Source organism: Salmo salar, chromosome 04, assembly GCF_965601325.2.
Source record: "Salmo salar chromosome 04, fSalSal1, whole genome shotgun sequence".
Taxonomy (NCBI): domain Eukaryota; kingdom Metazoa; phylum Chordata; class Actinopteri; order Salmoniformes; family Salmonidae; genus Salmo; species Salmo salar.
In genome coordinates, this window is record NC_138294.1 from 95896607 (window position 1) to 95914727 (window position 18121).

Consider the following 18121-nt stretch of genomic DNA (forward strand, 5'->3'; position numbering starts at 1 on the left):
TATCTATTACAAGATTTAGTTGAGGTTTTGGGTTTAGTGATAGATTTGTCCCAGATACAATGCTTTTAGTTTTTGAAATATTTAGGACAAACCTAGTCCTTGCCACCCATTCTGAAGCTAACTGCAGCTCTTTGTTAGATGTTGCAGTCATTTCAGTTGCTGTAGTAGCTGACGTGTATGGTGTTGAATCACCCACATACATAGACACACTGGCTTTACGCAAAGCCAGTGGCATGTAGTTAGTAAAGATTTTTAAAAGCAAGGGGCCTAAACAGCTACCCTGGGGAATTCCTGATTCTACCTGGATTATGTTGGAGAGGCTTCCATTAAAGAACACCCTCTGTGTTCTATTTGACAGGTAACTATTTATCCACAATATAGCAGGGGGTGTAAAGCCATAACACGTTTTGCCAGCAGCAGACTACGATCGATAATGTCAAAAGCCGCACTAAAATCTAACTGCCCCCACAATCTTATCATCAATTTCTCTCAATCATCAGTCATTTGTGTAAGTGCTGTTCTTGTTGAATGTCCTTCCCTATATGTCACGGGCATCGTATGAATTGGACCAAAATGCAGCAGGTACGTCAATGCTCATTATCTTCTTTATTAAAATAAATGAACACTGAACAAAAAGAACGATGAAAACAGTCTTGTCAGGCACACAGCTAAACAAGAAACAACTACCCACAAAAACCCCATGAAAAACACCCCTACTAAATAGGACCTTCAATTAGAGGCAACGAGGAACAGCTGCCTCCAATTGAAGGTCAAAACAATAAACTAGACATAGAAATAGAAAAACTAAAAAATAGAACATAGAAATACAAAACATAGAACACTACCCAAAAATCCCGACAACACAAAACAAACACACCCTGCCACGTCCTGACCAAACTACAATAACAAATACCCCCTTATACTGGTCAGGACGTGACACTATAAGTGTGCTGAAAGTCTTGTCAATTTGTTTACTGTAAAATAGCATTGTATCTGGTCAATCACCATTTTTTTCCAGAACTTTTACTAAGGGTTGGTAACAAGTTGATTGGTCGACTATTTGAGCCAGTAAAGGGGGCTTTACTATTCCCAGGTAGCGGAATGACTTTAGCTTCCCTCCAGGCCTGAGGGAACACGCTCTCTAGTCGGCTTAGATTGAAGATATGGCAATATCGTCTGCTATTATCCTCAGTAATTTTCCCTCCAAGTTGTCAGACCCCGGTGGCTTGTCATTGTTGATAGACAACAATTCTTTTTTTCACCTCTTCCACACTGACTTTACGGAATTCAAAATTACAATGCTTGTCTTTCATAATTTGGTCAGATATACTTGGATGTGTAGTGTCAGCGTTTGTTGCTGGCATGTCATCCCTAAGTTTGCTAATCTTGCCAATGATAAAGTAATTAAAGTAGTTTTCAATATCAGGGGATTTGTGATGAATGAGCCATCTGATTCAATAAATGAAGGAGCCGAGTTGCCTAAATTTGCTAATCTTGCCAACGGAAAAAACATGAATGTAGTGTGAGCGGACCAAGTCATTTGACGTCACTCTAAAGCGGAAAGGTGGGATAAACGAGTCAGGAGTTGGTTTCTTGATTGAACCCAGTTCTCTATTGATGGATTTTGGTCAATACAAACACTTCAACATAATCAATGAGAATGTCCCAAGGAAAGACATACATCTTCTCCAGATGAAACAGGAACACAATACAATTATCTTTAAACTACAACAAAAGTCAGGGGTTTGTCACCACCTTAATGGTTCTTTGTGGTTAGCTTCCCTCTCTTGGTAGCCACCTTAATGGTTCTTTGTGGTTAGCTTCCCTCTCTTGGTGGCCATCTTAATGGTTCTTTGTGGTTAGCTTCCCTCTCTTGGTAGCCACCTTAATGGTTCTTTGTGGTTAGCTTCCCTCTCTTGGTAGCCACCTTAATGGTTCTTCGTGGTTAGCTTCCCTCTCTTGGTAGCCACCTTAATGGTTCTTCGTGGTTAGCTTCCCTCTCTTGGTAGCCATCTTAATGGTTCTTTGTGGTTAGCTTCCCTCTCTTGGTAGCCACCTTAATGGTTCTTTGTGGTTAGCTTCCCTCTCTTGGTAGCCACCTTCCAGAGATAGGTTTTTCTCCCTTTCTTGCTGGTTCCCTCCTCTCTCTTGTAAGGAAAAGATAATAGGTAATTAGTACCATCAGCTGTGCTTAATTTCCTCAGGACCCCTTGACTCACATACCTAGTTGGGCTACTATCCATGAGTCCAGCCTGCCCTCTGGTGGTCCTTCCACAGTAGTTGGCAATATCAGTCGGTTTTGTAATGAATGAGCCATCTGTTTCAATGAAGGATGGAGCTGTTTGCTTTTTGAAGCTGCTCCAAAGCTTTTTACTGTCGTTCTTTGTCATTTATCTTTGTTTCATAGTGTAGTTTCTTCTTCTTTTTATTCAGTTTAGTCACATGATTTGGGCGCTAACCGAATTGAAGTTTAGAAACGAGGGTACAGTTTCACGAAGTATCAGATTACACAACATTTACAGTGGATTGAAAGAGACTGTTGATGAACTGAGCTATGTGACGCTAACCACAATAACCATTAGTCAGCCATAATAGTTGATTTTGTGGTTTGCCTTCAAAATAAAAAGCCCTCAGTGAAACATATGCTAGTTGATTTCAATTGTGGAATACTGTAATATTGGAACACTGTAATATAATGTTGTTGGTGTTCAGCAGCGAAGCTGGAGCAGGTACCTAGGAAGAAACCTAGAGAGGAACCAGTCTATGAGGGGTGGCCAGTCCTCTTCTGGCTGTGCCGGGTGGAGAGGAACCTGGCTCTGAGGGGTGGCCAGTCCTCTTCTGGCTGTGCCGGGTGGAGAGGAACCAGGCTCTGAGGGGTGGCCAGTCCTCTTCTGGCTGTGCCGGGTGGAGAGGAACCAGGCTCTGAGGGGTGGCCAGTCCTCTTCTGGCTGTGCCGGGTGGAGAGGAACCAGGCTATGAGGGGTGGCCAGTCCTCTTCTGGCTGTGCCGGGTGGAGAGGAACCAGGCTCTGAGGGGTGGCCAGTCCTCTTCTGGCTGTGCCGGGTGGAGAGGAACCAGGCTATGAGGGGTGGCCAGTCCTCTTCTGGCTGTGCCGGGTGGAGAGGAACCAGGCTCTGAGGGGTGGCCAGTCCTCTTCTGGCTGTGCCGGGTGGAGAGGAACCAGGCTATGAGGGGTGGCCAGTCCTCTTCTGGCTGTGCCGGGTGGAGAGGAACCAGGCTCTGAGGGGTGGCCGGTCCTCTTCTGGCTGTGCCGGGTGGAGAGGAACCAGGCTATGAGGGGTGGCCAGTCCTCTTCTGGCTGTGCCGGGTGGAGAGGAACCAGGCTCTGAGGGGTGGCCGGTCCTCTTCTGGCTGTGCCGGGTGGAGAGGAACCAGGCTATGAGGGGTGGCCAGTCCTCTTCTGGCTGTGCCGGGTGGAGAGGAACTAGGCTCTGAGGGGTGGCCAGTCCTCTTCTGGCTGTGCCGGGTAGAGAGGAACCAGGCTCTGAGGGGTGGCCAGTCCTCTTCTGGCTGTGCAGGGTGGAGAGGAACCAGGCTCTGAGGGGTGGCCAGTCCTCTTCTGGCTGTGCCGGGTGGAGCGGAACCAGGCTCTGAGGGGTGGCCAGTCCTCTTCTGGCTGTGCCGGGTGGAGAGGAACCAGGCTCTGAGGGGTGGCCAGTCCTCTTCTGGCTGTGCTGGGTGGCCAGTCCTCTTCTGGCTGTGCCGGGTGGAGAGGAACCAGAATATGAGGGGTGGCCAGTCCTCTACTGGCTGTACTGGGTAGAGAGAAACCAGGCTCTGAGGGGTGGCCAGTCCTCTACTGGCTGTGCCGGGTGGAGAGGAACCAGGCTCTGAGGGGTGGCCAGTCCTCTTCTGGCTGTGCCGGGTGGAGAGGAACCAGGCTCTTAGACGTGACCAGTCCTCTTCTGGCTGTGCCGGGTGGAGAGGAACCAGGCTATGAGGGGTGGCCAGTCCTCTTCTGGCTGTGCCGGGTGGAGAGGAACCAGGCTATGAGGGGTGGCCAGTCCTCTTCTGGCTGTGCCGGGTGGAGAGGAACCAGGCTCTGAGGGGTGGCCAGTCCTCTTCTGGCTGTGCCGGGTGGAGAGGAACCAGGCTCTGAGGGGTGGCCAGTCCTCTTCTGGCTGTGCTGGGTGGAGAGGAACCAGGCTCTGAGGGGTGGCCAGTCCTCTTCTGGCTGTGCCGGGTGGAGAGGAACCAGGCTCTGAGGGGTGGCCAGTCCTCTTCTGGCTGTGCCGGGTGGAGAGGAACCAGGCTATGATGGGTGGCCAGTCCTCTTCTGGCTGTGCCGGGTGGAGAGGAACCAGGCTCTGAGGGGTGGCCAGTCCTCTTCTGGCTGTACTGGGTAGACCAGAGGAACCAGGCTATGAGGGGTGGCCAGTCCTCTTCTGGCTGTGCCGGGTGGAGAGGAACCAGGCTCTTAGACGTGGCCAGTCCTCTTCTGGCTGTGCTGGGTGGAGAGGAACCAGGCTCTGAGGGGTGGCCAGTCCTCTTCTGGCTGTGCCGGGTGGAGAGGAACCAGGCTCTGAGGGGTGGCCAGTCCTCTTCTGGCTGTGCCGGGTGGAGAGGAACCAGGCTATGATGGGTGGCCAGTCCTCTTCTGGCTGTGCCGGGTGGAGAGGAACCAGGCTCTGAGGGGTGGCCAGTCCTCTTCTGGCTGTACTGGGTAGACCAGAGGAACCAGGCTATGAGGGGTGGCCAGTCCTCTTCTGGCTGTGCCGGGTGGAGAGGAACCAGGCTCTTAGACGTGGCCAGTCCTCTTCTGGCTGTGCTGGGTGGAGAGGAACCAGGCTCTGAGGGGTGGCCAGTCCTCTTCTGGCTGTGCCGGGTGGAGAGGAACCAGGCTATGAGGGGTGGCCAGTCCTCTTCTGGCTGTGCCGGGTGGAGAGGAACCAGGCTCTGAGGGGTGGCCAGTCCTCTTCTGGCTGTGCCGGGTGGAGAGGAACCAGGCTATGAGGGGTGGCCAGTCCTCTTCTGGCTGTGCCGGGTGGAGAGGAACCAGGCTCTGAGGGGTGGCCAGTCCTCTTCTGGCTGTGCCGGGTGGAGAGGAACCAGGCTATGAGGGGTGGCCAGTCCTCTTCTGGCTGTGCCGGGTGGAGAGGAACCAGGCTCTGAGGGGTGGCCAGTCCTCTTCTGGCTGTGCCGGGTGGAGAGGAACCAGGCTATGAGGGGTGGCCAGTCCTCTTCTGGCTGTGCCGGGTGGAGAGGAACTAGGCTCTGAGGGGTGGCCAGTCCTCTTCTGGCTGTGCCGGGTAGAGAGGAACCAGGCTCTGAGGGGTGGCCAGTCCTCTTCTGGCTGTGCAGGGTGGAGAGGAACCAGGCTCTGAGGGGTGGCCAGTCCTCTTCTGGCTGTGCCGGGTGGAGCGGAACCAGGCTCTGAGGGGTGGCCAGTCCTCTTCTGGCTGTGCCGGGTGGAGAGGAACCAGGCTCTGAGAGGTGGCCAGTCCTCTTCTGGCTGTGCCGGGTGGAGATTATAACAGAACATGATCATTAAGGCCGGATTCTTATTCAAGATGTTCAGTCGTTTATAGGTGACCAGCAGGGTCAGATAATAATCACAGTGATTGTAGAGGGTGCAACAGGTCAGCACCTCAGGAGTAAATGTCCGCTTTTCATAGCCAAGCGTTTAGAGGTTGAGACAGCAGGTGCAGGTGCAGGTGCGTGAGTGAGTGAGAGAGAGAGAGAGAGAGAGACAAAGTCAAAAGCAGCAGGTCCGGGACAAGGTAGCACATCCGGTGAACAGGTCAGGGTTCCAGCAGGTCTGGGACAGCAGGTCTGGGACAGGTAGCACATCTGGTGAACAGGTCAGGGTTGAAACTGGAGCAGCCGCACGACCAGATGGACTTGTGACAGCCAGGAGTCATCAGGCCAGGTCCTAGGGCTCAGTTCTTCCAGGAGAGAGAGAATTAGAGGAAGCATACTTCAATTCACACAGGACACCAGATAAGACAGGAGATTTACACCAGATATAACAGACTGACCCCATTCTAGGGCAATGTGTCCAATTTGACCTGATGGTAGAACAGTGGGCCCACAGCTTGAATCCCAGCATTGCTGCTTGCAACTTTAATTGTTCTTCATCTCCTCCTCTTTCTCCTCTCCAGAGCGTGACCCCATCCTGCTGTATCGTATGACCACCACCCCCTTCACCTGGATGGAGATTCTCATCATATCCTGGGTCATTGGTCAGTCTGACATCATATCCTGCTGCTATAACATAATTTCCTGGCTACTAACTCCCTCTACCCTTCGCTCCCTCTACCCTTCGCTCCCTCTACCCTTCGCTCCCTCTACCCTTCGCTCCCTCTACCCTCTACCCTTCGCTCCCTCTACCCTTCGCTCCCTCTATCCTTCGCTCCCTCTATCCTTCGCTCCCTCTACCCTTCGCTCCCTCTACCCTTCGCTCCCTCTACCCTTCTACCCTTCGCTCCCTCTATCCTTCGCTCCCTCTACCCTTCGCTCCCTCTACCCTTCGCTCCCTCTACCCTTCGCTCCCTCTACCCTTCGCTCCCTCTACCCTTCGCTCCCTCTATCCTTCGCTCCCTCTCTCCCAGCTATAGGTACAGTGCCTTCAGAAAGTAATCTCACCCATTGACTTTTTCCACATTTCGTTGTGTTACAGCCTAAATAAAAATAAAAACATTTAGATTTGGTCACTTACACACAATACGCCATCATGTCAAAGTGAAATTATGCTTTTCAACATTTTTACTAATTTATAAAAAAATGAAAAGCTGAAATGTCTTCAGTCAATAAGGATTCAACCCCTTTGTTACAGGTGTCCTTCCTAACTCAGTTGCTGGAGAGGAAGGAAACCTCTCAAGGATTTCAGTATGAGGCCAATGGCTGTAATAGAAGAGAACTGAGGCTGGATAAACAACAGTGTAGTTACTCCAAATATTTGTATAGTATTTTTGTTCACACTGAATGAAAGATAAAATGAAAAGACACATTTTCCTCTTTTTGGCCCCCTTCGACCCCCTTCCAAATACATTTAAAAAGAAAGGGAAGTCATTGAGTTACAGAAAACAAAATGATACGCTACTTCAATACAAGCAAAAACATAATAGGCTAACAATTTCAGGTGATTAGGTGATTTTATAGGCCTATATTCGCAATAATCTTAAGGGGTGGGGGTGAGGCCAAGAGTACTAATCTGGAGGGAGTGTTTGGAGCTGTTCAAAATTGGATATTATCGGGACCCAGGTGGAATAAAATGACTTGGTTGACGCTCAAATGGTATACTTAATATCTTCTAATTTTAGGAACAGCATCAGATCTTTCAGCCAAAGAGAGGTTATTAAGGGAGGATTGATAGATTTCTAATCCAAGAAAATCCTTCTGCGGGCCAACAGGAAGGCAAAGCCACGTTTGAAGACTCAGCCTTTCTGGTGATGGAGAGGCGTATTGTTGTCCTAATCCCAGAATGGTGTTGATCAGCTGTTGTCTAATATTTAATTGTTTATTAAACAAAGTCTCTCACCGTTGCCGCTTGCTATAGAATCGGCTTCCTATATCGCAACAAAGCCTCCTTAACTCATGCTGCCAAACATACCCTCGTAAAACTGACCATCCTACCGGTCCTCGACTTCGGTGATGTCATCTATAAAATAGCCTCCAACACTCTACTCAACAAATTGGATGCAGTCTATCACAGTGCCATCCGTTTTGTCACCAAAGCCCCATATACTACCCACCACTGCGACCTGTATGCTCTCATTGGCTGGCCCTCGCTTCTTCATATTCGTCGCCAAACCCACTGGCTCCAGGTCATCTATAAGTCTCAGCTTGGTAAAGCCCCGCCTTACCTCAGCTCACTGGTCACCATAGCAGCACCCACCCGTAGCACGCGCTCCAGCAGGTATATCTCTCTGGTCACCCCCAAAGCCAACACTTCCTTTGGCTGCCTTTCCTTCCAGTTCTCTGCTGCCAATGACTGGAACGCACTACAAAAATCTCTGAAACTGGAAACACTGATCTCCCTCACTAGCTTTAAGCATCAGCTGTCAGAGCAGCTCACAGATCACTGCACCTGTACATAGCCCATCTGTAAATAGCCAATCCAACTACCTCATCCCCATACTGTATTTATTTATTTATCTTGGTCCTTTGCACCCCAGTATCTCTACTTGCACATTCATCTTCTGCATATTATCACTCCAGTGTTTAAATTGTTTAATTGTAATTATTTCGCCACTATGGCCTATTTATTGCCTTACCTCCCTAATCTTACCTCATTTGCACACACTGTATTGTACACACCTTTTCTATTGTGTTATTGACTGTACGTTTGTCCCATGTGTAACTCTGTGTTGTTGTTTGTGTTGCACTGCTTTGCTTTATCTTGGCCAGGTCGCAGTTGTAAATGAGAACTTGTTCTCAACTGGCCTACCTGGTTAAATAAAGAGAAAAAAAATTAAGAGAGAGAAATAGGAAATGATTTAGCCTCTAAGAACAACTGAGTGTAGATGGAGAGATCAAATCTGTTTTATTTGTCTCAATAAAGACATAATTTGCATTCGATAGAACGGTGCAGAATGAATTGTTTGTAAAGATGAGTTGAGTCTCCATGGTGATCTGTATAGTTCAATGAGAGGTTGAGTGACAGAGGAGCATGGTCACTAACAACAATGGCAGAGAATTCTACTTAACAGAGGGGAGAAGGGCTTTATCTACAAAAAAGTAGTATATTCTGGAATAGGAGTGGTGCACATGTGAAAAGAAAGAACATCTTTGTTCCTGGGGAAAAAGGAATCTCGATGGATCTACACATCCTGCCTGGCTCATAAATGCAGACCAAGCTATAGATAATTATCTAGAGTTTGAACGGTCGAAGACTGGGTTGATCACACAATTCAAGTCACCTCCAAAAATGAAATAGTGTGAGTTGAGATTGGGCAGCAAAGAAATACATTTGTTAATAAAATCAACATCATCCCAATTGGGAGCATAAACATTTACAAGCAAAACAGAGGTGTGAAAGAGAGAACTAGACACCATAACAAAACAGAGGTGGGAAAGAGAGAACTAGACACCATAACAAAACAGAGGTGGGAAAGAGAGAACCAGACACCATAACAAAACTGTGGATCTGAGATGATGTCAGCAGCTGTAAATTGTACTTTCCTATGAATAAGTATTGTTGTTCCCCTGTTCTGTTATGTTACTTTGGCATTTCATTTTGAATGGAATTGTCCTCCCCAAGCTTTACGGAGTCTACCTTACACAGATGTGTTTCTTATTAGAATGCTGTATCTGTTTTTAAATTAAGACAAATCAAATACTCGAGCCTGTTTAAACTGGGACGTTCATTTGCTTGACGTTCCAGCTTGTAAAGCTAATAGCTGACCCCAACTCCCACCCCAATATCTGAATTATCAGTCATTAAAGGAAAACTGGAATAGAGATGAAAACCCTGCATAAGACCACCGATCATATCTTGTGACAAAAAAAAAACATTAGGCAACATACTGTTGAAGTAGAATGTGTAACAATCAAATCAAATGTTATTTGTCACATGCACCGTGAAATGCTTACCTACAAGCCCTTAACCAACAATGCAGTTTTAAGAAAAAAAAGTGTTAAGAAATTATTTATAAAAATAAACTGAAGTGAAACATTTAAAAAAAGAGGCCAGATGATGCAGACGCTAAGCTACAGGACGTGTAATCCATGGCTTCTGGTTGGGGTATGTACGTACGGTCACTGTGGGGATGACGTCATCGATGCACTTATTGATGAAGCCATTGACTGATGTGGTGTACTCCTCAATGCCATCGGAGGAATCCCTGAACATATTCCAGTCTGTGCACCAAAACAGTCCTGTAGTTTAGCATCTGCTTCACCTGACCACTTCCTTATTGGAGCGAGTGTCTGGTACTTCCTGGTTTAGTTTTTGCTTGTAAGCAGGAATCAGGAGGATAGAGTTTTGATTAGATTTGCCAAATGGAGGGCGACGGAAAGCTTTGTATGCGTCTCTGTGTGTGGAGTAAAGGTGGTCTAGAGTTTTTTTCCCTCTGGTTGCACATTTAACATGCTGGTGGTCCCGTGTGGCTCAGTTGGTAGAGCATGGTGTTTGCAACGCCAGGGTTGTGGGTTTGATTCCCACGGGGGACCAGTACGGAGAAAAAAATGTATGAAATGTATGCATTCACTACTGTAAGTCGCTCTGGATAAGAGTGTCTGCTAAATGACTAAAATGTAAATGGTAGAAAATGTAAGCATCCCTTAAACATAAAACACCCACATTGGATATTTAACATGTGTTACTAGTGCCAGCTACGTACATGGATACAGGTCATGTTCAGTCAATTCTAGATGTAGCTAGCTAGGTAGTTGTCCATATGTCAAACTATATCTCAGCTAGCTAACTGCTAGAAATGGTGAAGTGCTTAGCTAAATCCACCGCCACATTCAAATAGCCCAGTCAGTGCTTGAGCACGCTGGTTTTTGCTGTGCTTAGCTAGCCATGCTAACAAGTCAGCCGAATGTCCCTGTTGTCTGAAATCTTCTCAGCCAAGTATAGACGTAGTGAAGATATCCCTCGGTGCTCGTGGAGTTGAGCCATGTAGAAATACATCTCAAAATAAATGTGGCATTAGCTAGCCAGCCAGATAGTAAACAGTCAAGTGTCTCCAGCCAGCTCCCGCTTGGGTGTTGCCATTAGTCTCAGTCAAATATAACAAAAAAATAAGTCTGTTCTCCTGGAATGAGCAGATAAAACACCATTGCTTTCATGTGAAAAGTAATGTCCAAGTGGATGTCATGAAAATCAGTCCGTAGTCAGCCATCAAATTAGCCAGCCAGCCATATATTCCTCCAGCCCGACTGCTAGCCCTCCTCGATCAACTTTACTCTATGCGCATAGAAGACGGTGAGGGTGTAGGAGATGAAACTTGATCCCCCTTCTTGTTGAGACCGGTTTTGATGTCCTTGAATTCAGCTCGTTTCTTCACAAGGTTGGCACTCAAGTCCGGGTAGAATCATATATCTTGGCCACAGAATTTTGGTTTATGCTCCCTTGCCCAGCGCATTGCCCGTTCCTTGTCTTGGTAATAATGAAAGCAGCTATGATTAACCTAGGTTGCTCCCCTGAGTTGGGTTTGGGGGAGAGGGATCTGTGCACTCGGTCGAGCTCTGGCGGCTTGTCAAAGACACCTTTACCCATCACTTCCACCAGCAGGTTTCACAGGGTTGACTGCAGTCTTAATTATCTCCATGACGCCAACAATCGGATGTTTTCCCTTCTGGCATAATTCTCCAGTGAATCTAACTTGGAAAGTAGAGCTGTGTTGGCCGTTTCCGTATGAGAGACAGCTGCCTCTAGCTCAGCAATCCGCTCGGTGTTGTCAATGGAGAAACCTTCTAGTGTAGTGAGGCATCGCGTTGACTGTTTCGCAAAAGGCGTCAATGGAAGTTTGGAGAGGTGCAAGCGAAGTGCTGAGGAGACAAGCCATATCCTCTTTTAGGCTACTTCTTTGTTTTGCTAGCTCAGCGTGGTCATAGAAAAGGCCTCCCGACTCTGCAGCAGGGCTGGCTGCGGCAGCCATTTTCAGTAGTTGGTTCGGCCTTCGACGATGTGTTGGTCGTAGCAGTTCTCTTTGGGTTGGTCTTGCTCATGGTACCATAACAAGTGATTATAAGAATATAACAAACTGATACATTAACATAAAAACGTACAGCGGCGTGTAAAAACTTAAAAATAAATGTTTAATTGGGTACCTTTCTCAAACACGTCCTCTTACATCACCTGACCGGAAGTCTACCATTACTACACAATACTAACTGAAATGACAAAGTGAAAAGAAGGAAACTTGTACAGAATAAAATATTCCAAAATATGCATCATGTTTGCAAAAAGGCACTAAAGTAAAACTGGAAAAAATGTGGCAAAGAAATGAACTTTATGTCTTGAATACAAAAAGTGTTATGTTTGGGGCAATTCCAACATCACTGAGTACCACTCTTCATATTTTCAAGCATGGTGGTGGCTGCATCATGTTAGGGGTATGCTTGTCATCGGCAAGGACTAGAGAGCTTTTTGGGATAAAAAAAAAACAGAATAGAGCTAAGCACAGGCAAAATCCTAGAGGAAAACTTGTTTCAGTCTGCTTTCCAACAGTCACTGGGAGGAAAATTCACCTTTCAGGAGAACAATAACCTGAAACACAACGCCAAATATACATGAGTTGCTTACCAAGATGACATTGAATGCTCCTGAGTGACCGAGTTACAGTTTTGACTTAAGTCATCTTGAAAATCTATGGCGAGACTTGAAAATGGCTGTTTAGTAATGATCAACAACCAACTTGACAGAGCTTGAAGAATTTTACAAATAAATATCTGCAAATATTGTACAATCCAGGTGTGAAAAGCTCTTAAAGACTCACCCAGAAACACTCACAGCTGTAATCGCTGGCAAAGGTGATTCTAACATGTATTGTCTCAGGGGTGTGAATACTTACGGAAATTACACGTTTCTTAATTTCATTTTCAATAAATTAGCAAACATTTCCAAGAACATGTTTTCACTTTGTCTACTGTAATCTATTTAATCTAAACTGAATTCAGGCTGTAACACTACTAAATGTAAAGTAAGTCCAGCGGAATGATCTGAACTGGGGGTGAAAGGAGTATCTATGAACTACTAACTCCCTCCCTCAGGTATGATTTGGGCGGAGGTAAAGGAGATCTGGTCCCAGGGAGCGGGAGAATACCTCTTAGAACCCTGGAACTTCCTGGACTTCGGAATGTTGGCCATCTTCCTGGCGTCCTTCAGTTCCCGCTTCTCTGCCTATAACCACACCTACTCAGCCCAGCTATATGTCCACACACACTACACACAGCTCCCTACGCTGGACAACGTCACCCTTCCACCACACGTACACTACTACACACTGGGTGAGTACACACACACACACACACACACACACACACTACACACACCTCCCTACGCTGGACAACATCACCCTTCCACCACACGTACACTACTACACACTGGGTGAGTACACACACACACACACACACACACACACACACTACACACACCTCCCTACGCTGGACAACATCACCCTTCCACCACACGTACACTACTACACACTGGGTGAGTCACACACACACACACACACACACACACACACACACACACACACACACACACTACACACACCTCCCTACGCTGGACAACATCACCCTTCCACCACACGTACACTACTACACACTGGGTGAGTACACACACACACACACACACACACACACACTACACACACCTCCCTACGCTGGACAACATCACCCTTCCACCACACGTACGCTACTACACACTGGGTGAGTACACACACACACACACACACACACACACACACACACACACACTACACACACCTCTCTACGCTGGACATCACCCTTCCACCACACGTACACTACTACACACTGGGTGAGTACACACACACACACACACACACACACACACTACACCCACCTCTCTACGCTGGACAACATCACCCTTCCACCACATGTACACACACACACACACACACACACACACACACACACACACACACACACACACACACACACACACACACACACACACACACACACACACACACACACACAGCTTGGACTTGAGTCAATCATTCATTTATTTAATCAACCAACCAACCAACCAACCAATCCCCCCCAGCTCGTCTCTCCTGGTTGCCCTCTGACCCCCAGCTAGTATCTGAGGGGCTGTATGCGGTTGCCGTGGTGCTCAGTTTCAGCCGCATCGCCTACATCCTGCCAGCCAATGAAAGCTTCGGACCGCTGCAGATATCACTGGGACGCACTGTTAAAGGTACACACACACACCTAACTAACTGCTATTTATGCAGCCAGTTCACCCAATGACACAAGTCAATATTTGACGTCCATCCATGTCTAAGGATGTCGGGAGATGACGTGGAAAGCGGCCACTAGGGGGCAACAGTGAGCTGTATTACCTTCAAGGTTTTGGGTTTTGCTAGGGTGTTGTGGACAGGGATGGCGGATGGGGTAAGCATCTGCCTCTGATTCCCAAGTTTGCAAGTTTGAGTCCAGTGATATAAAGTTGTTTTGGGTATTTTTGTTTTAAGCCTATCCCAAACCTTAACTCTTACCTTAACTAACCAATCGGAGTTAATACCTAACCTTAAGATTTTTGAGTTAATGCCCGAACTGAACTCCAACCTGAAAAATGCAGATTTAATGCCTTAAACACTTCTAAGTGTTATTCTTGGAAAAATGTTTAAATTTGACGTTTGAGAAACATGGATGAACGTCTAATTCTGACGTGAGACTGTGAGACCTGGTTGGTTAATGGGCTGCATGTTTCGTCACAATATTGTTTTGCACATTCTTTTGAAGACTGACTCCAGAAAAAATGTTCTACTCAATTCCTTCTCAATTGGTGTTGATAAAGAACTGGTCTAAAGTGGATTGCAGTGGCTTGGAAAAACAAGGACATTTCTAAACGAGGCAAATCATTAGTAGGAAAACCTTGTCATCATTGTGATGTCGTCAAATTGACTTTAGTCGTAGCATAGCGTTAACTAGATAGCCAAGACTGAGGCTATCGGATTTTAGCTAGCTAACTTAAGCACTGCTAAGTACCTTTGACAAACCTTGATAGCTAATGACAACATTGCCATCTGTCTAAAGTAAAATTGACGACATCATAATGATGGCAAAGTTGTTGACTACTAATTATTTGCCTACTGTATTAACATTCACACAGGATTATTTCATATTTAATATGAAATAATATATTCATATTCTGCTAAATGACTTAAATGTAAATGTAAATGTAAATATTTAACCCCATCACCACAGTAACCTCTCTGTTACTCTACCTGATTATATCACTTTCTCACCCCTCCCCTGTGTGTGGTGTGTGTGTGTGTGTGTGTGTGTGTGTGTGTGTGTGTGTGTGTGTGTGTGTAGTGTGTGTGTGTGTGTGTGTGTGTGTGTGTGTGTGTGTGTGTGTGTGTGTGTGTGTGTGTGTGTGTGTGTGTGTGTGTGTGTGTGTTGCAGACATCTTGAAGTTCATGGTGATCTTTATCCTGGTGTTCCTGGCATTTATGATCGGAATGTTCAACCTCTACTCCTACTACCTGGGGGCCAAGCAGAACGATGCCTTTACCACGTAAACACACACACACACACAGTCCTACTACCTGGGGGCCAAGCAGAACGATGCCTTTACCACGTAAACACACACACACACACAGTCCTACTACCTGGGGGCCAAGCAGAACGATGCCTTTACCACGTAAACACACACACACAGTCCTACTACCTGGGGGCCAAGCAGAACGATGCCTTTACCACGTAAACATTAACACACACAGTCCTACTACCTGGGGGCCAAGCAGAACGATGCCTTTACCACGTAAACATTAACACACACAGTCCTACTACCTGGGGGCCAAGCAGAACGATGCCTTTACCACGTAAACACACACACACACACAGTCCTACTACCTGGGGGCCAAGCAGAACGATGCCTTTACCACGTAAACATTAACACACACAGTCCTACTACCCAGGGGGCCAAGCAGAACGATGCCTTTACCACGTAAACACACACACACAGTCCTACTACCCAGGGGGCCAAGCAGAACGATGCCTTTACCACGTAAACACACACACACACACAGTCCTACTACCTGGGGGCCAAGCAGAACGATGCCTTTACCACGTAAACACACACACACACACAGTCCTACTACCTGGGGGCCAAGCAGAACGATGCCTTTACCACGTAAACACACACAGTCCTACTACCCAGGGGGCCAAGCAGAACGATGCCTTTACCACGTAAACACACACACACACACAGTCCTACTACCTGGGGGCCAAGCAGAACGATGCCTTTACCACGTAAACAATAACACACACACAGTCCTACTACCTGGGGGCCAAGCAGAACGATGCCTTTACCACGTAAACACACACACACACAGTCCTACTACCTGGGGGCCAAGCAGAACGATGCCTTTACCACGTAAACACACACACACACAGTCCTACTACCTGGGGGCCAAGCAGAACGATGCCTTTACCACGTAAACATTAACACACACAGTCCTACTACCCAGGGGGCCAAGCAGAACGATGCCTTTACCACGTAAACACACACACACAGTCCTACTACCTGGGGGCCAAGCAGAACGATGCCTTTACCACGTAAACATTAACACACACAGTCCTACTACCCAGGGGGCCAAGCAGAACGATGCCTTTACCACGTAAACACACACACAGTCCTACTACCTGGGGGCCAAGCAGAACGATGCCTTTACCACGTAAACATTAACACACACAGTCCTACTACCCAGGGGGCCAAGCAGAACGATGCCTTTACCACGTAAACATTAACACACACAGTCCTACTACCTGGGGGCCAAGCAGAACGATGCCTTTATCACGTAAACACACACAGTCCTACTACCCAGGGGGCCAAGCAGAACGATGCCTTTACCACGTAAACACACACACACACAGTCCTACTACCTGGGGGCCAAGCAGAACGATGCCTTTATCACGTAAACACACACAGTCCTACTACCCAGGGGGCCAAGCAGAACGATGCCTTTACCACGTAAACACACACACACACAGTCCTACTACCCAGGGGGCCAAGCAGAACGATGCCTTTACCACGTAAACACACACACACACAGTCCTACTACCTGGGGGCCAAGCAGAACGATGCCTTTACCACGTAAACACACACACACAGTCCTACTACCCAGGGGGCCAAGCAGAACGATGCCTTTACCACGTAAACACACACACACAGTCCTACTACCCAGGGGGCCAAGCAGAACGATGCCTTTACCACGTAAACACACACACACACAGTCCTACTACCTGGGGGCCAAGCAGAACGATGCCTTTACCACGTAAACACACACACACACAGTCCTACTACCCAGGGGGCCAAGCAGAACGATGCCTTTACCACGTAAACATTAACACACACAGTCCTACTACCTGGGGGCCAAGCAGAACGATGCCTTTACCACGTAAACACACACACACACAGGCCTACTACCTGGGGGCCAAGCAGAACGATGCCTTTACCACGTAAACACACACACCAGTCCTACTACCCAGGGGGCCAAGCAGAACGATGCCTTTACCACGTAAACATTAACACACACAGTCCTACTACCTGGGGGCCAAGCAGAACGATGCCTTTACCACGTAAACACACACACACACAGTCCTACTACCTGGGGGCCAAGCAGAACGATGCCTTTACCACGTAAACATTAACACACACAGTCCTACTACCCAGGGGGCCAAGCAGAACGATGCCTTTACCACGTAAACACACACACACACAGTCCTACTACCTGGGGGCCAAGCAGAACGATGCCTTTACCACGTAAACACAACACACACAGTCCTACTACCCAGGGGGCCAAGCAGAACGATGCCTTTACCACGTAAACACACACACACACACAGTCCTACTACCTGGGGGCCAAGCAGAACGATGCCTTTACCACGTAAACACACACACACACAGTCCTACTACCTGGGGGCCAAGCAGAACGATGCCTTTACCACGTAAACACACACACACACAGTCCTACTACCTGGGGGCCAAGCAGAACGATGCCTTTACCACGTAAACACACACACACAGTCCTACTACCCAGGGGGCCAAGCAGAACGATGCCTTTACCACGTAAACACACACACACAGTCCTACTACCCAGGGGGCCAAGCAGAACGATGCCTTTACCACGTAAACACACACACACACAGTCCTACTACCTGGGGGCCAAGCAGAACGATGCCTTTACCACGTAAACACACACACACACACACAGTCCTACTACCTGGGGGCCAAGCAGAACGATGCCTTTACCACGTAAACACACACAGTCCTACTACCTGGGGGCCAAGCAGAACGATGCCTTTACCACGTAAACACACACACACACACAGTCCTACTACCTGGGGGCCAAGCAGAACGATGCCTTTACCACGTAAACACACTCACAGTCCTACTACCCAGGGGGCCAAGCAGAACGATGCCTTTACCACGTAAACATTAACACACACAGTCCTA

General features: G+C 47.6%; 2 protein-coding genes across 2 annotated transcripts in view; both read left to right on the top strand.

Moving 5' to 3' along the window:
- Positions 1 to 15172, top strand: part of LOC106604065 (short transient receptor potential channel 6) — a 55384-nt gene extending 40212 nt beyond the window's left edge. The window contains exons 9-11 of the mRNA XM_082974843.1: positions 6123 to 6203; positions 12682 to 13852; positions 15067 to 15172. Of these exons, the coding sequence (XP_082830969.1) occupies positions 6123 to 6203; positions 12682 to 13022 (422 nt within the window). The 3' untranslated portion in view covers positions 13023 to 13852; positions 15067 to 15172. The remainder of the gene's footprint in view (positions 1 to 6122; positions 6204 to 12681; positions 13853 to 15066) is intronic.
- LOC145878531 (short transient receptor potential channel 6) overlaps positions 15081 to 18121 on the top strand; it is a 28781-nt gene continuing 25740 nt past the window's right edge. The window contains exon 1 of the mRNA XM_082973832.1: positions 15081 to 15178. Within this exon, the coding sequence (XP_082829958.1) occupies positions 15081 to 15178 (98 nt within the window). The remainder of the gene's footprint in view (positions 15179 to 18121) is intronic.